The sequence below is a fragment of the Bos taurus genome, chromosome 5 (genome assembly GCF_002263795.3).
Source record: "Bos taurus isolate L1 Dominette 01449 registration number 42190680 breed Hereford chromosome 5, ARS-UCD2.0, whole genome shotgun sequence".
In the NCBI taxonomy this organism is placed as follows: Eukaryota; Metazoa; Chordata; class Mammalia; order Artiodactyla; family Bovidae; genus Bos; species Bos taurus.
The window spans coordinates 107,594,179-107,618,899 of record NC_037332.1 but is presented as its reverse complement, the minus strand read 5'-3'; the positions used below and the strand labels follow the sequence as shown (position 1 = coordinate 107,618,899).

The following is a 24,721-nucleotide window of genomic DNA, read 5'->3' as shown; positions in this document are numbered from 1 at the left end:
TGCAGCACGCCAGGCCTCCCTGTCCATCACCAACTCCCGGAGTTTATTCAAACTCATGTCCATTGAGTCAATGATGCCATCCAACCATCTCATCCTCTGTCGTCCCCTTCTCCTTCCCCCTTCAATCTTTCCCAGCATCAGGGTAACTTTTCAAATGAGTCAGTTCTTCGCATCAGATGGCCAAAGTACTGGAGTTTCAGCTTCAGCATCAGTCCTTTCACCATACAAATAAATATGCCCCAGAAAAAAAAAAGAGAGAGAGAGAATAGGGAAAAAAAAAAACAGGAGTAAAAATCAGCACATTCCCCAAAGCAGCAAAACATTTACAAGGGTCCATTAACAAACTGCCCAACACAAAGGATGGCATAGAAAAGTTAAAAACAAAAAGGATGCTCATGAGAACCAATTATTCCAAGTTAATAGAGGCTGATAACAAATTTTTAAAGGATTTACGTGTGATATTATGGTTTTAGGATTCTTTCCATAATCTTTTCTAAAGGAAATCGACCATTTTTTCTTAGTATATTATATGACAGTAACCTTATTTTTATCCTAAATTTACTATTTAGTTCTCTTGTACATGCCTCATTTTAACAGACAACAGGTAGACCAATATATTAACACACTGTCCTTCATAATTTTATAGATTTTTCAGGTCATCCAATTTTGCTAAGCTCTGCCTTAAATAGTTCTTTCATAGACAGCTGACAATCTGGTAACTCAATGATTCTAAAAACCACAAAGAAAAGGTCTGACTTGTTCTTCATGACATAGCCCTTTAATGACTTGGCAACCGCCATCATTGCTAGACCCCAGAGATTTTATTCTTTAGATGGAGAGGGCTGGCTGTGCTCCACTGCTTCAAGTTTATTCCTTAGCAGTAGGAGGATGACACAAGTGTCTTGGCCTTATTTCTTAATTACAGTAGCTACAATGTATTACTCACCAAGAACTAGTTACCTTACTAAAGAGTCCATATGTAGTCCCATTTATTCTGTGTATCAACCCGTTTAGGGAGATGCTATCATTATCTTCATCTTACAAATGAAGAAAATGGAGGCTTTTAATGACCTAGCTGGAATCTGAATCCAAATCATGTCTCTTTTCCTCAGTTCAGTTCAGTCGCTCAGTCGTGTCCTATTCTTTGCGACCCCATGAATCGCAGCACGCCAGGCCTCCCTGTCCATCACCAACTCCCGGAGTTCACTCAAGACTCACATCCATCCAGTCAGTGATGCCATCCAGCCAGTCTTTTCCTCAGACTTCAGTAAAAACTCCAGAAGGACAGAATAGTCACAGAAAAATGGTTACCATTTTTAAAAGATGAATATATATTTGTGCAAAGGTCTGGAGAACCGGAAGCACATGAAAATGCAAAAAATACATGGTTGCCTCCGGGAATAGCAGTGAAAGCAGGACAACACAGACAAGGAGAAACTTTCAGGTTCTGTTGTAAACATCTGCATACAGCTTTATTATTAAACAATTCAAATTTATTCCTATGTGCATGGTTTTCTCTTACAAGAGTCACAGATTACAAAAATAATAAGAAAAAAAAAGTCTTATTAACCAGAAGTAAAATTACTATGGTTCTGTGCTAAGCTCTTCCACCTTTGTATCTTTGCTCTTCCTCAGCCTGTAACACATGTATTTCCCTCCCCGCCTTCACATGGCTAATTTCTTCCGCCAGAAAACGCATATATATGGAATTTAGAAAGATTGTAACAATAATCCTGTGTACGAGACAGCAAAAGAGACACTGATGTATAGAACAATCTTATGGACTCTGTGGGAGAGGGAGAGGGTGGGAAGATTTGGGAGAATGGCATTGAAACGTGTAAAATATCACGTATGAAACGAGTTGCCAGTCCAGGTTCGATGCACGATACTGGATGCTTGGGGCTAGTGCACTGGGACGACCCAGAGGGATGGTATGGGGAGGGGGGAGGGAGGAGGGAGGAGGGAGGAGGGTTCAGGCTGGGAAACACATGTATTCCTGTGGCGGATTCATTTTGATATTTGGCAAAACTAATACAATTATGTAAAGTTTAAAAATAAAATAAAATTAAAAAAAAAAAATTTTTTTTCAGATATTAAAAAAAAAAAGAAAAAGAAAACATCCTTGACAAACTCTTGCACTTTGAGGGGGAGGTAGGAAGTAGTAGTGCTTCGGATTTACCCAGATGGTTAAGAAAGTTCCTGTCCTTAGGAAGACAGACAGTTCAGTATAATGGGAAATCCTACAGTTCTTCTCTTCCATTGTGCGGACTCTGGCTACAAGGCTGAGTAAAATCAAACTGCTATTCCCAACTGAAGCCCAGTAGTGGGATATTATGACGCATATTTAAACCTGGACTAACAAATGATTTTCGATCCCCAAAAAATAAAGTCTGACACTGTTTCCACTGTTTCCCCATCTATTTCCCATGAAGTGATGGGACCAGATGCCATGATCTTTGTTTTTTCAATGTTGAGCTTTAAGCCAACTTTTTCACTCTCCACTTTCACTTTCATCAAGAGGCTTTTGAGTTCCTCTTCACTTTCTGCCATAAGGGTGGTGTCATCTGCATATCTGAGGTTATTGATATTTCTCCTGGCAATCTTGAATCCAGCTTGTGCTTCATCCAGCCCAGCGTTTCTCATGATGTACTCTGCATAGAAGTTAAATAAACAGGGTGACAACATACAGCCTTGACATACTCCTTTTCCTATTTGGAACCAGTCTGTTGTTCCATGTCCAGTTCTAACTGCTGCTTCCTGACCTGCATACAGGTTTCTCATAAGGCAGGTCAGGTGGTCTGGTATTCCCATCTCTTTCAGAATTTTCCACAGTTTATTGTGATCCACACAGTCAAAGGCTTTGGCATAGTCAATAAAGCAGAAATAGGTGTTTTTCTGGAACTCTCTTGCTTTTTCGATGATCCAGCGGATGTTGGCAATTTGATCTCTGGTTCCTCTGCCTTTTCTAAAACCAGCTTGAACATCTGGAAGTTCACGGTTCACATATTGCTGAAGCCTGGCTTGGAGAATTTTGAGCATTACTTTACTAGCGTGTGAGATGAGTGCAATTGTGTGGTAGTTTGAGCATTCTTTGGCATTGCCTTTCTTTGGGATTGGAATAAAAACCGACCTTTTCCAGTCCTGTGGTTACTGCTGAGTTTTCCAAATTTGCTGGCATATTGACTGCAGCACTTTCACAGCATCATCTTTCAGGATTTGAAACAGCTCAACTGGAATTCCATTACCTCCACTAGCTTTGTTTGTAGCGATGCTTTCTAAGGCCCACTTGACTTCACATTCCAGGATGTCTGGCTCTAGGTGAGTGATCACACCATCATGATTGTCTTGGTCATGAAGATCTTTTTGGTACAATTCTTCTGTGTTTTCCTGCCACCTCTTCTTAATATCTACTGCTTCTGTTAGGTCCATAACATTTGTGTCCTTTATTGAGCCCATCTTTGCATGAAATGTTCCCTTGGTATCTCTAATTACCTTGAAGAGATCTCTAGTCTTTCCCATTCTGTTGTTTTCCTGTATTTCTTTGCACTGATCGCTGAGGAAGGCTTTCTTATCTCTTCTTGCTATTCTTTGGAACTCTGCATTCAGAGTTTTTTTTGGGGGGTGGGGGGAGCCTCCAAAATCACTGCAGATGGTGACTGCAGCCATGAAATTAAAAGACGCCTACTCCTTGGAAGAAAAGTTATGACCAACCTAGATAGCATATTGAAAAGCAGAGACATTACTTTGCCAGCAAAGGTCTGTCTAGTCAAAGCTATGGCTTTTCCAGTAGTCATGTATGGATGTGAGAGTTGGACTGTGAAGAAGGCTGAGCGCCAAAGAGTTGATGCTTTTGAACTGTGGTGTTGGAGAAGACTCTTGAGAGTCCCTTGGACTGCAAGGAGATCCAACCAGTCCATTTTGCAGGAGATCAGCCCTGGGATTTCTTTGGAAGGAATGATGCTGAAGCTGAAACTCCAGTACTTTGGCCACCTCATGCGAAGAGCTGATTCACTGGAAAAGACCCTGATGCTGGGAGGGATTGGGGGCAGGAGGAGAAGGGGACGACAGAGGATGAGATGGCTGGATGGCATCACTGACTCGATGGACTTGAGTCTGAGTGAATTATCTGAGTTGGTGATGGACAGGGAGGCCTGGCGTGCTGCGACTCATGGGGTCGCAAAGAGTAGGACATGACTGAGCAACTGAACTCAACAAATGATTCCTGTATCACCACACATATAAAAATACAAAGACTAAAAACAGCCAACACTCTTGCAATTTAAGATTAGAAATGGAGAGAAAATTATCAGGAAAGGACATATCAGTCATTTTAATGTGTGTTAGCTGCTCAGTCGTGTACAACTCTTTGCAATGCCAAAGACTGTAGCCTGCCAGGCTCCTCTGTCCATGGGATTTCCCAAGCAAGAATACTGGAGTGGATTGCCATTTCCTTCTCCAGGGGGTCTTCCCAACCCAATCCAACCTGGGTCTCCTGCATTGCAGGCAGATTCTTTATCATCTGAGCCATCAGGGAAGCCCACTCATATTAATAGTTAATGTTATATACTTTAGTACAATGTTCTGTGCTAAATAAGCTACAGACAAGTTTATCTGCCCCACTCAATATTTTTCACAAAGTAAATAATAAATACCTGAAAACTAAAATGGCTGACCATTTTATGACAAGTTATGATGACAGTGATCAAGAAATTCAAGAAGACAAAGTGGTTGTCTGAGGAGGTCTTAAAAGAGCTAAGAAGAGAAGCAAACGGCAAAGGAGAAAGGGAAAGATATACTCAACTGAAGGCAGAATTCCAGCAAATAGCAAGGAGAGATAGGAAAGCCTTCTCAAGTGACCAACACAAAGAAAGAAAACAATGGAATGAGAAAGACTAGAGATCTCTTTAAGAAAATCGGAGATACCAAGGCAACAAACATTTCATACAAAGATAGGCGCAACAAAGGACAAAAACAGAAGGATCTAACAGAAGTAGAAGAGATTTTGAAAAGATGGCAGGAATACACTAAAGAACTATACAAAAAAGCTCCTAATGATCCACTTAACCACAATGGTGTGATCACTCACCCAGAGCCAGACATCCTTGACTGTGAAGTCACGTGGGCTTTAGGAAGCATCACTATGAACAAAACTAGTGGAGGTGATGGAATTCCAGCTGAGCTATTTCAAATCTTAAAAGATGATGCTGTTCAAGTGCTGCACTCAATATGCCAGCAAATTTGGAAAACTCAGCAGTGGCCACAGGACTGGAAAAGATCAGTTTTCATTCCAATCCCAAGGAAAGGCAATGCCAAAGAATGTACAATTGCACTCATTTCACATGTCAGCAAGATTATGCTCAAAATCCTTCAGGCCAGGCTTCAACAGTACATGAATCGAGAACTTCCAGATGTACCAGGTGGTTTTAGAAAAGGCAGAGGAATCAGAGATGAAATTGCCAACATATGCTGCATCACAGAAAAAGCAAGGGAATTCCGAAAAAACATCTGCTTCACTGACTATGCTAAAAGCCTTTGAGTGTGTGGATCACAACAAACTGTGGAATATTCTTCAAGAGATGAGAATACCATACCACATTACTTTCCTCCTGAAAACCCTGTATGCAGAACAAAAAGCAACAGTTAAAACTGGACATGGAACAACAGAGTGGTTCCAAACTGGGAAAGAATATGTCAAGGCTTATGTATACTGTCATCCTGCTTATTTATGTACTCTTCTATGCAGAGTACATCATGTGAAATGCCAGGCTGGATGAATCACAAGCTGGAATCAAGATTGCTAGGATAAATATCAATAACCCCAGATATGCAGATGACAATACCCATATGGCAGAAAGCAAAGAACTAAAGAGCCTCTTGATGAAAGTGAAAGAGGAGAGTGAAAAAGTTGGCCTAAAACTCAACATTCAAAAAACTAAGACCATAGTATCCAGTCCTATCACTTCATGGCAAACAGATGGGGAAAATGTGGAAACAGTGTCAGATTTCATTTTTCTTGGGCTCCAAAATCAATACAGAGGGTGACTGCAATCGTGAAATTAAGAGATGCTTAGAAGAATCGCTATGACAAACCTAGACAGTGTATTAAAATGCAGAGACATTACTTTACCAACAAAAGTCTGTATAGTCAAAGCTATGGTTTTTCCAATAGTCATGTATGGATGTGAGAGCTGGACCATAAAGATGACTGAGTGCCAAAGAACTGACGCTTTCGAACTGTGGTGTTGGAGAAGACTCCTGAGAATCCCTTGGACAACAAGATCAAACCAGTCAATCCTAAAGGATATCAACCCTGAATATTCATTGGAAGGACTGATGCTGAAGCTCCAGTACTTTGACTACCTGATGCAAAGAGCTGACTCCTTAGAAAAGACCCTGATGCTGGCAAAGACTGAAGGCAGGAGGAGAAGGGGGTGACAGAGGATGAGATGCCTGGATGGCATCATGACATGAGTTTGAGCAAATTCAGGGAAATAGTGAAGGACAGAAAAGTCTGGCATGCTATAGTTCACAGGGAGGCAAAAAGTTGGACATGACTTAGTGACTGAACACCACCAACACGATGGCTCAGACAATGAAGAATCAGCCTGCAGTGCAGGAGACCCAGAGTTAATCCCTGGACTGGAGGAATCCTGGAAGAAGGGAATGGGTACCCACTCCAGGATTCTTGCCTGGGAAATTGCATGGACAGAGGAACCTGGCAGACTACAGTCCATGGGGTTGCAAAGAGTCTGACACGATTGAGCGACTAACACTGCATGCATGAAATGTACTCCCCCTCCTCCTTTTGCTTTTTTCTTTAAAAAACAAAACAAACAAAAAAAAAACCACCTCTTTCATGCAAAGTACCTCTTGGCCAAATATAAACTTGAACCAGAATTACAGAAAAGCACACATCTAGATTTTGGGTAAATTAAGGACTGTGTTGTACAAGAAGTTCTTACCATATAAGTCTTACAAACAACCAACGTTTATAACAGCATTCTGATATGGCTAAAATTTTGAGTATACACACGAAAATTTCCATTTAAGCCTATTTGTGTAGTAATTGCCTCTTTTTCTTAGTTACAAGAAACATTTTTAATATGTTTCATAATTAAAAACAATAAAACTCTATTACCAACATTTCTAGATTTCTTTTCCAAGTTTGCAACTTCATTAACAATATACTATGGTATTATGCCATCCACGAAATTTATAATACCCCACCAACCCTAACAGAAACAATTTTATGTCCCTTTTTAAAATACTAGCTCTCTATAATTTAAAAAGATCGAAAGACAATCATGTTTCGCATCTTAACAGCACATTTTCCTTAGTTTTCCACTGCAGCTGCAATTCATCACCCTAAACACCACAGTTTCTAAACCTAGCTCTGCTGCTGCCGCTAAGTCGCATCAGTCATGTCTGACTCTTTGCGACCCCATGGACTGTAGAAACCTAGCTCCACTCACCAAATAATATCAAGCAAATCATTTAATCTTCTCGGATTTCTACATCTTCACCTCTAAAATTATAAGGACAAGATCAGCCAGTGCCAAAGATATACTAAAGTTCCATTCCAAAAAAAGAGAGAGAGAAAGGAAGAAAATGAAGAGAAGGGAAGAGAAAGAGGGAAGGAAGGGAATGAGGGAGGGAAGGAAGAAAGAAACAGACAAAGTAACATTTAGGCCCTAAACTGGAATCTCCCAAAGTTTAAAAAAAAATGTTAATACTAAGGTATGGGACATTGAAAGATTTTTGTCACTTTAAAACAGTGATTAGCAGTTTCCTATAAGGCCTCTGTCTCACAGAAAACATTTCATTCAACTAACTGCTACATGTTCCTTTTAAAGCTCACCACAAAGACAAACAGAGAAAGTGAAGACAGATTCACAGGGAAATATATTATATTAAACATGTTTACTATTCTTAACAAAGAAAAGACAAACAGCAAAGAGGATGGCTTAGAAGGCTAAAGCAAAGTCTCCCTACCAACCTTCTCTGTTCACAAAACTTCAGTTTAGAAACCACTTTATCCACAAGCATTCTGTCTCCTCCTACTTGAAGTTCCTTCCCATCCCTCAAGACTAAGTAGCAGGCATTGTCCACTGCCTACTCACCATTCCCAAACTCCTTCTCCTTGCTAACAGTGTTCACTTACTTGGTTCAAGCATCCACCTTGCGACAGAAGAGAAGCAGGTCCTACCTCCAGTCCAAGGAAAGGAATCACGACTGGCCTAAACCAGTCGCAGAGTCCCATTCCCAAGACTTGAATTAGGCATGGGCACATAACCACAACTCTGGCCAGTGAGACAAGAGACAATCTGAAAGAAATGGTTTCTTCTGCTGCTGAACACCGTCCAGGTCACATGTGATGCCTGAGACTGGCACCAAGGGGCACTGGCCCGAGAATGGCAAAGATACTGCTGATGACATGACTGAATCAACCTATCTGGAAATGCCCTATCTTTTATGAAAGATTATAAATCTTTATTCACTAAAGCTGGCCTTTTGGCTACTTGCTGCCAGAAACATCCTGAAAACTCTCAGCACTTTCAGAAGACACTTTTATCAAAGTAGATGTATCTAAAAACACTATCACAGGACTTATCACAGACTATTTGTGACTTAGAATGCCTCCTTGATTTTCTCAGTGTATGAGCTGAGAATATAACCTCAATACATGTTCTGTGAATAAGTGCGCTGGTGTATGTGTGTAAGGTGTACGTCTGACATATTACAAAACATACCAAGAAAGAGTATCAAATTCACTTGGGAAATGTTGGTAAAAACTAAATTAAACAGGCTTCTTTAATGCAGGACTTCTTATGAATCTACAATACACAATATCCACTCAACTCCCAAATATTAGGAAAAAGCAATTTCAGGCAATGGAAAGTAAAGTGAATATCAACTTGTTTCATAAAAACAACTCATGGCAGCACACAAAAAGCAGATTTTTATGTATGATTGGGTGGGGAAATATGGTGGGTACATGCAAGGGTTAATGCAGCCAAATGCAGGAGTCAGTCAGACCATCCAGACATCAGGATGAGGTGGCGGCCCACATGAAGGCAATGGGCTGACACATGATCCTCAAACATCAGCTCATCAAGTAGTCTAACAAGGTAAGAATATATGGATTTAAGCCACATGATGAACAAATGCGGAATATTCTCCTCTAATAAATAACAGAGCACATGATCATAGAACTTCAACTTCCTCTAAAGGAGAGATGACAGAAACCAACCATAAGTTATTCTCTGGCCATATGCAATAAACCTAGGATTCTGATTTGCCTAAATGAAAACATCTAAATACCAACATCGGAGTTCCAAAAGATTCCCCAACAGCCCGGTCAGATCACAGTGAGACACAGAATAAACAAGCCCCAGCCATTAAACTGCTTATCCGTTTCTCAATGCCTAATTCCAATGCCAGCAAGCACCTTGAGGTTCATCAACTTGAAGAAAACATTTAAAATTAAGGAGCAACTAAACTCAATAAAAAAAAAATACCTGGGAAAAAGCAGAAGCTAGGAAAAGAGTTGAAAACTTCAAGGAAAAAAGAGAGAAAATTCTCAAATGAGAAAAGCTTGTATACACGATACAAGTTGACTTATTTTTTTTTTTTAAATAAAACCCCTTGGAAGTTAAAAAATATGACAGCAAAAATGAAATAGCATGGTTAAGCCAAGATTTTCTAAGACGCAAACTAGAGAAAAAAAGACATTAAAATACGAGAGAAAAAAAGACAAGGAAATTATTAGACCATTGTTTTAGAAGAACCAATATACATATGTAATAACAGGAGTTCAGAAGGAGCAACAGGGAAAATCAGTTCAGTTCAGCTGCTCAGTCATGTCTGACTCTTTGCAACCCCATGAACTGCAACATGCCAGGCTTCCCTGTCCTTTACCAACTTCATGGAAAATAAAGGGTAATAAATAAAGCAACAAAGTAAAAATTATCTGCTGATGGCCAAGGAATTTTCAGACACAAAGAGCCACATGGAAAAATTAGGCCCACACCAAGAAATGGCAACCCACTCCAGTGTTCTTGCCTGGAGAATCCCAGGGATGGGGGAGCCTGGTGGGCTGCCTTCTACGGGGTCACACAGTCAGACAAGACTGAAGCGACTTAGCAGCAGCAGCAGCAAGGCACATCACTGAAGACAAGCTGAGAGACCTAGAATCTTTGCTAGAGAAAAAGTATGTTACAAGGGACAGAGAATCCTACCAGCAGCAGACTTCACAGCAACATTAAAGTTAAAACAAATTATAGATTCTTTAGGAAAACTATTTCCAATCTAGAATTTGGTATCTAAATTGCCAATTAAGGAAGGGAGGAAAAGTGAAGATACTCTCAGAAAATGCAAGGTTTCAAAAATATATATATCTCCCAAATACCCTTTCTGAGACAAATATTAAGGTACACTTCAAAAATAAGGGAAGAGACCAAGAGAAAGAAATGGAATTCTGTAAACAGGACCCACCATTAGCTAGAGATAAAAGAATTGAGCGAATGAGCGAAAGGAGACCCCTAACCCGGGCATCAACCTGGAAAGCAAGCAATATGGATTGGCGAACGTTGTTAAGTCTCTAAAAGAGGAATCTCCAAAATGGAAGAATATCTAGAAGATTCAACACACTGACAGAAGATTTAAACAACCAGGAGAAGAACTTTAGGGGGAAAAATGAAACACATAGAAACTAAACAAAAACTCCAGAGAAAGCAAAAGGTTGTACAATAAGTGAAAACTAATCATATATTACTAGGCTCAACTTTGCAGAGCATTTACATAGTCATAAGGATGTAAACAAAGAGTCAGACACAACTGGGCAACTGAACAAGGATGTAAACACTAAATATTTCAACTTCTTTGCAGGAGATGACAGAAAAGGATACATGACAGATGTGGGAGTAACCCACGGAGAGAATCAAAAAGACAGTATCAAAAGTTGAAAAAACAAAACAAAACCCTACAACTGCAGAATGTTAAGTAGATATATGGAGTAAATATCTACAGAAATAACTTAAAAAAAAAAAAAGAACCCTGCAAGTAGGTATCTCTGAGGACTAGGAAATGCGAAGAGGAAGGTGGAAAGAGAATGGTGGCTGCTTTTTCGACAATAAGCCTCACAGAACTATTTATCTCTACCAATTATGTAAGCAAGCAACCTATCATAAAATTAAATGTGCTTCCCCAGTTATATATGTTTGCTACGGTATAATCTGAATACATGGACTAAATGTTCCCTCAAAATGATTAAGTGATTTATGATATGGTTATACTATTATACTTTGAAAGCTGCAAAATTGTCAGTGTGATACAGAAAATTATCAAGTTTTAAATTTAAGCAGGAAGGGGTAGAGGTGGTAACAGTATTTCAACTTTTGCAAAAAGCTGTTAATTTCTACAAACATTCATTGGTGACTGCTATAATGTGTACAGGGTTTCTTTCTGGAGTGATAAAAATGTTGTAAACTGCTTGTGGTGTAAGCCACACAACCCTGTGAATATACTGAAAGCAAAGCTGTACACTGTGGATGGGTGAATTTATGGTATGTGAGTATCTCAGTAAAGCTACCAAAAAAATGAATGAGGAACACAGGTACAAAAACAATTAAGTGAAGGACAGTCTTTTCACCAAATGGTGCTATCACAATTAGATAGCCACGTGCAAAATAATGAACTTCAATCTATACCTCTTACCATATTCAAATAGACCTAAATGCAAAACCTAAAATTATAAAATCTCTAAAACTGGGTTAGGTGAAGCTTTCTTAGATATGACACCAAAAGGATAATCCAAAAAAACCAAACTGACAAGACTTCACCAAAATTAATAACTACTGATTCTTTACAGACATGTTGCTAAGTCACTTAAGTTGTGTCCAACTCTATGCGACCCCATAGATGGCAGCCGACCAGGCTCCCGTCCCTGGGATTCTCCAGGCAAGAACACTGGAGTGGGTTGCCATTTCCTTCTCCAATGCATGAAAGTGAAAAGTGAAAGGGAAGTCGCTCAGTCGTGTCCAACTCAGCGACCCCATCGACTGAAGCCCACCAGGCTCCTCCGTCCGTGAGATTTTCCAGGCAAGAGTACTGGAGTGGGGTGCCATTGCCTTCTCCATACAGACATGTTAAGAAAATAAAAAAAAAAAACAACAAGCCACAGACTGTAAGAAAACACTTATAAATTCTTACACCTATTAAAAGACTTGCATTTAGAATACATAAAGGACTCGAAAAACAAACCGATTTTTTAAAAGGTGGGCAAAATATTTTAACAGACATGTCACCAAAGATACACAGAAGGCAAAGCAGCACAAGAAAAAGATGCTCAACTACATTAGTCATTAGGGAAACACAAATAAAAACCATGACATACCACTACACACCTATAAAAATACCTACAATTAAAGACTGACCATACCATGTATTAGGGAGAATGATATATAAACTGAATTCCTATATCCTGCAGGCAGAAATGTAAAATAACACTTAAAAAAAATGGCTTGACAATATTTCAAAAAATTAAACATATACCTAACATACAATCCCACCTTTCCATTAACAGTATTTATTCAAGGAAAATGAAGGCACGTAACCGTACAAAAAACTTGAACACAAATATACATATCAGCTTTATGTGAAACAGCAAAGACCGTGGAAACCCAAATATTCATCAAGAAGTAAATGGATAAGCCGACTATGATACAGCCATTCAAAATACTACTCAGTCATAAAAAAATAAACTACAGATCCACACAACATTGATGGTACTCTAAACTGTTACAGTGAGTGGAAAAAAAAAAAAACAAAGAGGCACAAGGAGACTTTTGGAGATGATACATACGTTCATTATCCTGAATGCTGAGATGATTTCATGGATCTACACATACACCCAAGCTTGTTATTAAATTATACACTTTAAGCATGTGCAGTTTACTGTATGTCACATAAAACTTTTAACATGAAAACATAACAGAAAAAGTGATGAATTATACGACACTCATAATCACATGAAAAGCAAACACAAACAAAACTGTACGAAAAACTGACACACAGACAATATGTTGTTTAGTCGTTAAGTCGAGTCCGACTCTTTCTCGACCCCATGGATTCTAGTCCACCAGGCTCCTCTGGGATTTCCCAGGCAAGAACACTGGAGTGGGTTGCCATTTCCGCATCCAAAGAATCTCACGGATCGAACACGTGTCTCCTGTATTAGCAGGTGGATTCTTTACCACTGAGCCACCTGGAAGTGGCTCACAAAGGTAAACAACATAATGATTTGATATTTGTATAAACTGACAAATGTTCACCACAGTAAATCTACTTAATACCTATCATCAAACACAAGAAAATTTTTCTTGTGACAAGAATTTTTAAGATCTTTCTTAGTAATACTCAAATATGCAATGCAATATTATTCATTATAGTCACCATGGAAGTCAGTACCTTTTGATCCCCTTAATCTGTTTCACTCACTCCCCCGACCCTGACTCTCGTCATCACTACCAATCTGTTCTATATACAAGTTCAATTTCCATTATTCTTTTTAAGACTCTACATGTAAATGAGGTCATATGATATTTCACTTTCTCTCTTTATTTCATTTAGTATAATGCCCGCAAGGTCCACCCATGGTGCCACAAATGGCAAGATTTCATTCTTTTTTATGAACAATATTTCATTCTATATAACACAAGTGTTTTTCTTTTAATCTCTAGATCTTCCAAAATGTGTATACAGAGTATTACTATTTCTTCAACTTGAAACTGAGGAGAACTTGGGAGAATCAAATTTCATCTATGCTTGCAATCACAGCCTCACTATCATTTGGGATAATCTAAAACTTTTATCACTAACTTCTTGAGATGGTGGGGAAAGTTTGCTCAAGAACAGTTTAACAAGAGGTCCTTAACATTCAGAAGATAAAAAAAAAAAAATTTTTTGAACTATCAGAACTGAGTTGTCCAGTGATGGTAGCCACTAGCCAAACATGGCTAGTAAAATACTACTTTGAAATGCTGCTGTCAGGGAATTATATTCAGTATCTTATAATAACCTATAATGGAAGAAAATGTAAAAAAAAACAATATATTCCTGTGTGTGTGCTGTGCTTAGTGCTCAGTGGTGTCCAACTCTTTGTCATCCCAGGACTGAAGCCTGCCAGGCTCCTCTGCCCATGGGGATTCTCCAGGCAAGAATACTGGAGTGGGTTGCCATGCCCGCCTCCATGGACTTCTCAACTCAGGGATCAAACCCAGGTCTGCCACATTGCAGGTGGATTCTTTACTGTCTGAGACACCAGGGAAGCCCAAGAATATTGGACTGAATAGCCAATCCCTTCTCCAGGAGATCTTCCCAACCCAGGAAATCGAACCTGGATCTCCTGCATTGCAGGTGGATTCTTTACCAGCAGAGCTACCAGGGAAGCTGATTAGTGTGTGTATGCATAACTGAATCACTTCTGCTATACACAAGATACTAAAAAATATACACTGAATTCTGAAGATTTAATAGAAAAAAGGAATATAAAATATAATTTATAGACTAATGCTATAATGAAATTTTGACATAGAGGGTTATATAAAATATATTGTTAAAATTAATTCTACCTCTTATTTTCTTTTAATGTGGCTACCAGAAAATGTGGGACTTCCCAGGTGGCTCAGTGGTAAAGATTCCACCTGCCAATACAGGAGGGCAGGTTTGATCCCTGGGTCAGGAAGATCCCCTGGAGTAGGAAATGGCAACCCACTTCAGTATTTTTGCCTGGGAAACCCTGAGCCTGGAGGGCTACAGTCCGCAAGTTCACAAAGAGTCAGACACAACTGAGCGACTGAGCATACATGCGCTAGAATATTTAAATCACATTATGTGGTAGTCACTGTATTTCTACTGGACAGTGCTGATTTAGGACGTTAATTTTTTACATCTAAATTTGTCATCAGTTCAGTTCACTCAATCAGTCGTGTCCAACTCTTTGTGACGCCAGGGACTGCAGCACGCCAGGTCTCCCTGTCCATCACCAACACCTGGAGTTTACTGAAACTCATGTCTTGAGTCAGTGATGCCATCCAACCATCTCATCCTCTGTCATCCCCTTCTCCTCCTGCCTTCAATCTTTCCCACCATCAGGGTCTTTTCCAATGAGTCAGTTTTTGCATCAGGTGGCTAAAGTATTGGAGATTCAGCTTCAGCTGAATGAATATTTCAGCTTCCAATGAATATTTAGGACTGATTTCCTTTAGGATGGACTGGTTGAATCTCCTTGCAATCCAAGGGACTCTCAAGAGTCTTCTCCAAACAGTGTGGCGAGTCCTTAAAAAAATTGGAAATAGAACTGCCATACGATCCAGCAATCCCACTGCTGGGCATACACACCAAGGAAACCAGAACTGAAAAAGACATGTGTACCTCAATGTTCACTGCAGCACTGTTTACAAGAGCCAGGACATGGAAGCAACCTAGATGTCCAATGGCAGACAAATGGATAAGAAAGCTGTGGTATATATACACAATGGAATATTACTCAGGTATTAAAAAGAATGCATTTGAATCAGTTCTAATTAGGTGGATGAAACTGGAGCCTATTATACAAAGCAAAGTAAGTCAAAAAGAAAAACACCAATACAGTATATTAATGCATATATATGGAATTTAGAAAGATGGTAACGATGACCCTATATGCAAGACATCAAAAGAGACACAGATGTAAAGAACAGACTTCTGGACCCTGTGGGAGAAGGTGAGGATGGGATGATTTGAGAGAGTAGCACTGAAACATGTATATTATCATATGTGAAATAGATGGCCAGTCCAGGTTTGATGCATGAGACAGGATGCTCAGGGCTGGTGCACTGGGATGACTCTGAAGGATGGGATGGGGAGGGAGGTGAGAGGGAGGGTCAGGATGGGAAACACATGTACACCCATGGCGGATTCATGTGAATGTATGGCAAAAACCACCACAATATTGTTAAGTAATTAGCCTTCAATTAAAATAAAAAATAAAATAAAAATAAAATAAATAGGATTATTCCATTTCTTAAACAAACATAAAAGAAGAGCCTTCTCCAACACCTCAGTTCAAAAGCATCAATTCTTCGGCACTCAGCTTTCTTTATGGTCCAACTCTCACATCCATATATGACTACTGGAAAAACCATAGCTTTGACTAGACGGACCTTTGTCGGCAAAGTCATGTCTCTGCTTTTTAATATGCTGTCTAGGTTGGTCATGACTTCCCTTCCAAGGAGTAAGCATCTTTTAATTTCATGGCTGCAGTCACCATCTGCAGTGATTTTGGAGCTCCCCAAAATAAAGTCAGCCACTGTTTCCAATGTTTCCTCATCTATTTGCCATGAAGTGATGGGACCAGATGCCATGATCTTAGTTTTCTGAATGCTGAGCTTTAAAGCCAACTTTTCACTCTCCTCTTTCACTTTCATCAAGAGGCTGTTTGGTTATTCACTTTCTGCCATAAGGGTGGTATCATCTGAATATCTGAGGATATTGATATTTCTCCTGGCAATCTTGATTCCAGCTTGTTTCTTCCAGCCCAGTGTTTCTCATGATGTACTCTGCATAGAAGTTAAATAAGCAGGGAGATAATATACAGCCTTGATGTACTCCTTTTCCTATTTGGAACCAGTCTGTTGTTCCATGTCCAGTTCTAACTGTTGCTTCCTGACCTGCATACAGATTTCTCATAAGGCAGGTCAGGTGGTCTGGTATTCCCATCTCTTTCAGAATTTTCCACAGTTTGTTGTGATCCACACAGTCAAAGGCTTTGGCATAGTCAATAAAGCAGAAATAGATGGTTTTCTGGAACTCTACTGCTTTTTCGATGATCCAATGGATGTTGGCAATTTGATCTCTGGTTCCTCTGCCTTTTCTAAAACCAGCTTGAACATCTGGAAGTTCATGGTTCACATACTACTGAAGCCTGGCTTGGAGAAATTTGAGCATTACTTTACTAGAGTATGAGATGAGTGCAATTTGTCATACATAAATATAATTAAGATGAAGTCTCTCACTACAATTTTACTTCCACCTTGTTTTCCTTGAATTTCACTTCCATGATGTTTTCCTTGAATTTCACTTCTACATCTAAATTCTAGTCAATTTCACTGACTTAGGAACCCCACAGTGATAATCTCAATGATACACACCAAAGCCCCATAGGAGGATCCTCAATTTTAGAAACGTTATTCCACCAAATATTTTCCTTGGTTTTCTCATCTATAAAATAGAAATGACAAGATACTACATACAGGGTTACTTAGAGAACTGAATGAAATGATGCACTACAGAACATGTAAAGTGGTACTGTTACAGAGCCACTAGATTAGTTAGCTACGTTAGTTAACTGCTACTATACGATTTTCTCTCAGGATTCAAATCTAAGACTCAGTGAAGTGAAAATTAGGTGATGAACTTTTAGGATCACTTCCAATCAAAAACCTCAAGTTAATTTCCAAAGTCTAACCTCAGAAGTTAATTTCCATATTGTGTGTGTGTTAGTCTCTCAGTTGCGTCCAACTCTTTGTGATCCCACGGACTATACTTGCCAGGCTCCTCTGTCCATGGAATTCTCCAGGCAAGAATACTGGAGTGGGTTGCCATTCCTTTCTCCAGGGGATCTTCCCAACCCGGGAGCTCCCACATTGCAGGCAGATTGTTTACTGTCTGAGCCACCAGAGAAGCATATGATAATGACTTTTAATTACATAAAATATCACACTGTACTATGAGTATACTGCCATTATTTCCTCGGTATTTAAAATAACCCAGTCCAAAAAAAAAAAAACAAACAAAACCTAGTCAAGTATACAAATTATCATTTTGAGATGAGGAAAAAGACTTAGAATTTAAGGAAATGAGAGGTCCAGAGTTACCAATATTAAGTATATTCCAAGAGAACTTCATTTTAATCCTTACATTAAAAAAGTAAGCCACAAATTCCATAAAAACTCAAACCTGGGAGCAGAAGGATGGGGAGAGAAGGAATCTGACAGGATTAAAAGACTGGTAAGTTTGAGTTAAATCTCTCTACCTTTCTTGAGGGTTAGAACCCAAAAGGAAAGAACCTATTTAAAATACATGTATGCGTTAAAATTATATATGTGTCTTCTACAAAATACCTTTAAAAACTCAAACGCAAAAAGGTGCTTAAGGGTTTTCGTGCCACCAGTTTGTGTCATAGCTAATGCCAGTCTATTAATAAGGGACTAAAGAAAACTAACAGATCATTAAATTATCTGCACTGAAGACTAAGCAACTATAGATTTTATATACGCCTAACTTCAACTGTTATGAAAAATCATTATCTGTTCCTCCCGAAGAATGAACACTATATTCAGAGCTTGTGTTACCGGCAGGAGCTGAAATTTATACAGCCACTATATTTTTCATTTTGGGGAAAATATTTATCAACAACTTTCTGCTTTATTTAACTAATTCAGTTTAAGAAAAAAAAAAGAACCCAGTTTCAAGTTTATACTTTAAATAAAGTGTTTTCAAAGAGTACACTGTAAATCACACACACACACAGATGAAACTAAAGAGATACATAACTCTTCACTGGTAAGGTAATTTGTCAAACTTCTGTCATTTAAAATGTGTATACGCCTGGTCTAAATGTACAATGTATTTCTTAGAATAGAGCTCAGTTAAAAGGTTTGAAATCTTTAAAAGTTAAAAAGGAATCTTCCCTAGTAGCTCAGACGGTAAAGAGTCTGTCTCCAATGAGGGAGACCGGGGTTCAATCCCTGGGTTGGGAAGATCCTCTGGAGAAGGAAATGGCAACCCAATCCTGTATTCTTGTCTGGAAAATCTCATGGACAGAGGAGCCTGGAGGGCTACAGTCCATGGGGGTCACAAAGAGTAAGACATGACTGAACGACTCACACAAAGGTTTGAAAACACTGCAATGCAGTCTGTGTATAGCCAATCTACTAGGCATCAAGTGACTAGAGGAGCTGTCGGGGAAATCAGGCTCAAAGTAAAAATCTTCCTTCTTGATTGTTCACGAGGAAATGAAGCATATTTAAGGCAACAAACGAAAGCTGAAAGGACCCTTAAACAATTTCACCACTCATTTTATCAGTAAGACAACATACTCACCCAAGGTCATTCTTCTATAGTTAGCATTAGAACCAAGTTTCCCATTTTAATTCTCTTTGCACTGTATTAGGCAGCAGAAAAAATGTTATCAGTATGTAAGTGCTAATTCTGAATTTCCTATTTTGGTTTCTAATAACCAAAAGAAACTGCAGTTTAACACATGCAGCCATTTCCTCAAGCACTCTTCTAGTGGATTAATGACCACACCAGCTCTCCCATTAAGAGTTTTTCCCAGCTAGTTACCTGGTACTTAGCTTTTTATGGCACTTTCCTTTTCCCATTATGCTCAGCAGTGCATGCAACACACTAAGTTTAGGAATGCAACTCCACTGCTTTGGAAAATGCATGGCCAGGGCCACAATACAAATGAAAATTTCCTGAACTTCTACATTCTGTCCCCATTTTAGAAGCAAAGTACTACAAAATTCAAATGGGGGTTTTTGGTAATCTGTGTATCTCACTCAGTATGAAACATTATAAACATTTTAAGTGGTCTCTATTCAGAACAATAAACCTGGATGTAAACACAAAAGACTTCCTATCTACTAACAAATCTTCATCAACTGAGTCAGTAAGAAAAGAAACATTCAAGGTCTGCAGTCTAAACAAGGGTGATCTCTCTACAAAGAGCAAGAAACACTAAACCCTGCCCATGGTGGGCAGATCATCACCACTCCATACCAGAGTGGTCATACAAGCAATGACTAGTCTCCACATCCTTCTTCCTAATACCCATAAAGTCATAATATCATCTGCAAGGAATCCCCAAAAAAGATACCTCAAAATTATTTCTTTAAAGAATATTAACTGCTCACCCTTAAACAATTCTATTAATGATTAACATCAAAATTCCAGATTTAAAAAACTGCTCAACACTGGGAATGGTTGAGACTGGAAGTTATTTCTTCAGATTTCTGAGCATTACACTGAGTAGTCAAATTAGTGTCGTACATAGACTATTTCAAACAAACGCAGGGAAGAGGAAATGGGAGTTGACTGAGGTAGTGTCCTTCACACTCAAACAAAAGGAAATGTCTTAGTTATTCTCTACTTCTCAAACTTCCAGGGTAGTGGTAGATATATTTTTAAAAACAGTATTTCTATTCCAGTCCATTCAATTCACAAGACTGTATATGGATTTTTTCTTAGAATATCAAGTGAAAGAGAATTTATAAACATACATATGTATGTGTATATTTTAAAATTATATTCACAGCAACATATCTTATTTTCCCAGCAGGGAATTCCTCATATGCAAATAAAAGAGTTGCTAAAGTTCACATACTAATTTTTCTAAAATATAACAAAAATAAATATAGTGTTCATCTCTTTTGAGAGAGTTGACAATATGATCATCACTGTCAGGAGAAATATATAATCAGTGGCAGTTTTAACAGAAAAGAATGCTATCCTCCTGAATGTGGGGGTGGGGCAGGAGGAGGAGGAATCAATCCATTTTCCATTTTATAGTAGTAAAATCGGCAGAACTGCCAATTTCCAGTCCTCCAACAGTATTCCCCGCTGCTGCTTACTCCTCTCTCATGTTTATTCCTCCCTCAGTTCCAAGATTTTCCTAAATTTTAATTTCCTGGCAATATGTGACTTTGATAGTAATATTTTTTGAACCCCACCCTGGCCCTGTGGTGGGGTTCGCCATGTTACCAGGGAGAAGTTATACCTGTTACTAGACTGCTGGTGCTGCTAAGTCGCTTCAGTCGTGTCCGACTCTGTGCGACACCATAGACAGCAGCCCACCAGGCTCCGCCGTCCCTGGGATTCTCCAGGAAAGAACACTGGAGTGGCTTGCCATTTCCTTCTCCAATGCATGAAAGTGAAAAGGGAAAGTGAAGCCGCTCAGTTGTGTCCAACTCTTAGCAACCCTAAGGACTGCAGCCTACCAGGCTCCTCCATCCACGGGATTTTCCAGCCAAGAGTACTGGAGTGGGATGCCATTGTCTTCTCCTGTTACTAGACTACTACCAGTATTACTAAGAATTTAAAATTTTTGTTCTGCAGTTTAGAATATATATTCCTAGTGGTTTTTTTCTTAAAATCTTTTATTTTTCCATAGTTTGGTTATGTTAATCTCTTTACAAAGTGGGTATGTCCTATCCTATATTATTAAATCATTCATAATCCTAAACCTTAATCACATAGAGTGTTTCCTTCCAATTTCAACAAATCACTTTTTAACAAATTACTCACCTGGTATGATAATCTAGTCACAATATGTCAACTTTTCTAGGTTTATGTTATATTTGTGTGCACGCATGCTCAGTTGTTCAGCCACGTCTGACTCTTGTGACCCAACGGACTGTAGCCCGTCAGGTTCCTCTGTGCATGGGATTTCCTAGGCAAGAATACTGGAGTGGGTTGCCACTTCCTCCTCCAGGGGATCTTCCTGACCCAGGGATCGAACCCTTGTGTCCCGCATTGGCAAGCCAATTCTTTACCGCTGAGCCATCTATGGTCATGTAATCCAAGCCTTTACCTTCCACATTTCTTCTGAATGAGCACCTACTTTGTATGACTAGGTCTTTGCATTCTAGTCAACAATTACGACTCTCAAATACAGGATTACCAATTAATTTTCTATAGTCCATATTCTTTTCTAAATCCCATTTTCTTTTACTGCCTTTTGGAAGTCCTTGGAAAGTAAGTAATTTCTCTCCCAAAGCACCTGCCCTGTTACAAATTCCATACAGAGCAAGAACAATACATTGAGATTCAACTTTGACCACATGTACTTAAGACACAACATCAAATGCCAGGTTAAAAACTGAAAAATTATCAATTTGGCTTTTGGGTCACACATAGACAACCTACAGTATCCATTTTAATGTGCACTACTAGGTAATTATAAAGTTTGAAGAGAAGCATACTGGCTTTTAAAACAAGAACAAAAAGAAAAACACATAAACAAGAATGACTTGGACTTAACTCCCACTTCCATCACTTGCCAGTTGTGATCTGGGCCAATTATTTAATTTCCAGTCTTTTCACCTGCAAATGGTAATTGATCTCTGTGTGTCACAAGAACTAAATGAGAGTGTATATAAAACATAGTGCCTGGTCGATAAAAAGTAGACCCTAGAAGGAACTGTTAATGAAAACACAACTTGTCATAAAAACACAGAAATCTAAAGCAAACTGAATTAAAAATCATTGTGTCACAAAAGTATTACCTGACGTGCCATTTAACTCATCACATTAAGTAATGCCTTAATTTACTCTCTAAATACTATATGAAAGAAAATAGAAATGAGGAAATAACCATTAATGTGATTGCAAAAGTAAAATTTTTAACACTGAGGAGAAGCTATACATTTGTCAAAAATCTGTATAAATTAAAATTTGAATCTTAATACAACAGTATAAATATGTCCACAACAACATAACAAATTTTAATACTAAGAAAAGAAAAATAAGAAATTAGAAATAGTTACCTAACTTTGGAGGAAAGACTTGCTACAATTAAAAAGTAATGAAGAACAAAAGAATAAAGTCAAGTTCTGAAGACATAAAATATAAAGCAATGAGAGTTTCATGATAATAAGGGCAGTGAAGTCTCAGTGAGGTCACCAAATCTCTTTTGGAAAATAATCTCGCCATGTGTAGAAAGTACATAAATATTCATACTCTCAGAACCAGTAATTCCATTTCTGAATTTAATACTAAGAAAATAGCTCTGAACAGTGAAATCTGAGGTATCAATTCGTGTTTTGCTTACAAACCAATAGGTAAATTCTTTGCCTCAATTCCCAGCCTTTGAAGTCCCTAGCCTCCAGGTCTTTTGTGTTATTTTAGAACCAGCAAACAGAAGACAATCCCTTCAACTGGGTTCTGTTTGAGAAAGCACAGCCCAAAGAGAGACACCAGAAGCAGGGGTGGTAAAAGCACTGAGAAGGAGTTTGAGGAGGTAGAGATGGGAGGGAAAGAAGGGGATAGCAGGATTCACCAGACCATTATCAGTACCCTTTTCAGTACACTGACTGGGAGGTGAGCTGGTAAAGGGAGAGAAAATGATGGTAACGTTGCTTCAGAAAATTCTAGAGAAGATCCTATTACCCAACAGTCCCTGTAACTTGGCCTTCAAAAGAACCTTCCAGGCTTAACATAAAGGAGCACGTCATTCAAGTGTTGTACATACTAACTTAAGATCAAAATGTCAGTTCTGAAACTGACATCACAAAAGCATATGCAGCAGTACTAAGAAGCAAAAGCAATTATACCAGTGAACAGGATGCTCACACACACACACACCTATGACCCCAGCAGAACATGAGGGCAGGATTTTTCTCTATTTGCCAACTAAGTACCTGGCACGTAAGAGTTTATCAGTTGATATTTGTTGAATAAATATAAAACCCACCTTGGGCAGGGAGAAACAAAAGGAAAGTATTCCAAAATGATACATAAGCATTACTTTTTTAGTGATGGAATTTCAGCAGGGTTATTTTAGTTTCAATTTTTCCCTGTTCTCTAAGATGTCTTTGAGCATACACAACTTGTATAATGGAAAAAGCAATTAGGAAGCAGTGCACTTTAAATGCATTAAGAACTTCCTGTACTTTAAAAACTTCTCTGTAGAGCTCTACAGTAGCTTGGGAGTAGACTTTGCTAAAAATTTAAATAAAGGAAGCAGATTTAAGTTATCTGAAGTGGGTAGGAAGTAAAAAAAAGAAAAAAAGCACACTAAGGCTTTTTCCCCTGTAATCTAGTCAATGTACAAAACTAAACTTCCTCAAAGAACTTTCAATGTACTGTTATTAAAGCCCCTAATACTCAACTTTTACAAACTTCTCAACCACAGTAACTGTTCTAGAAGCAAATGCCTGATTTAAAATAATACTCTGACCATGCCCAAAATCATGAGGTGAATGAACTCTCTGCTAATCTCTTAACAAAGGCTGAAGGTGAAAAACTAATCAGCTTTGCAATATATCAACCGTGACTTTAAAACTTCTGTTCAGAGTGATCAAATCCATCAGTGATTGGTTTCCAAGATTTAGCCATCACTAAACGTAGGTATTTGTGAGCCAGACATCCTGATTTTCTCTTAATGAGAATTAAGAAGAATTAATACATACTCAAGTAGGAATTCAAGTGTTTTACATACAAACTTATGATTAAAATATGAGTTCTAAAACTCATGTCATAACTGCAGGTACAGTCGTTAAAAAGCATCAAAAACAATTCTAACAGTGCACAAATAATATTTTTATCTAAATATTTAGTACTTTTTAATCTAAAATTTCAAATTTTTAACATACGAAATGCTCTTTTCTATATAAATCAGGAAAATTATGTGACCTTAACAGTATATTAACAGCGACATTAACACACACACCAATTATGACTATGAACAGAATTTGCCGGTTGATCTAAAAACCTCAAATGTTTAAGGAAAATGTTTCTGCTATACAATGAAACTAGCAAACTGTAGGACCATACAATATGATCACCGCTATAAAAACAAAAATCCAACACACTGAAATTAGACTGTTAGAAATCCTAACAATGCTTATCTGTAGATGAAGTGGCACATTTCAGGTAATTTATATTTCCTCTTTGCCCT

At 38.5% G+C, this 24,721-nt stretch overlaps 1 protein-coding gene across 35 annotated transcripts in view; it reads right to left on the bottom strand.

Moving 5' to 3' along the window:
- WNK1 (WNK lysine deficient protein kinase 1) overlaps positions 1-24,721 on the bottom strand; it is a 130,343-nt gene that overhangs the window by 89,230 nt on the left and 16,392 nt on the right. Inside the window, exon 1 of one of the 35 annotated variants that reach the window (XM_059887134.1) lies at positions 8,162-9,233. The exons of the other annotated variants lie outside the window; for them this stretch is intronic. Coding sequence (XP_059743117.1) covers positions 8,162-8,290 — 129 coding nt within the window. The 5' untranslated portion in view covers positions 8,291-9,233. Of the gene's footprint in view, positions 1-8,161; positions 9,234-24,721 lie in introns of those variants that run through there. 35 annotated transcript variants of the gene reach the window in all.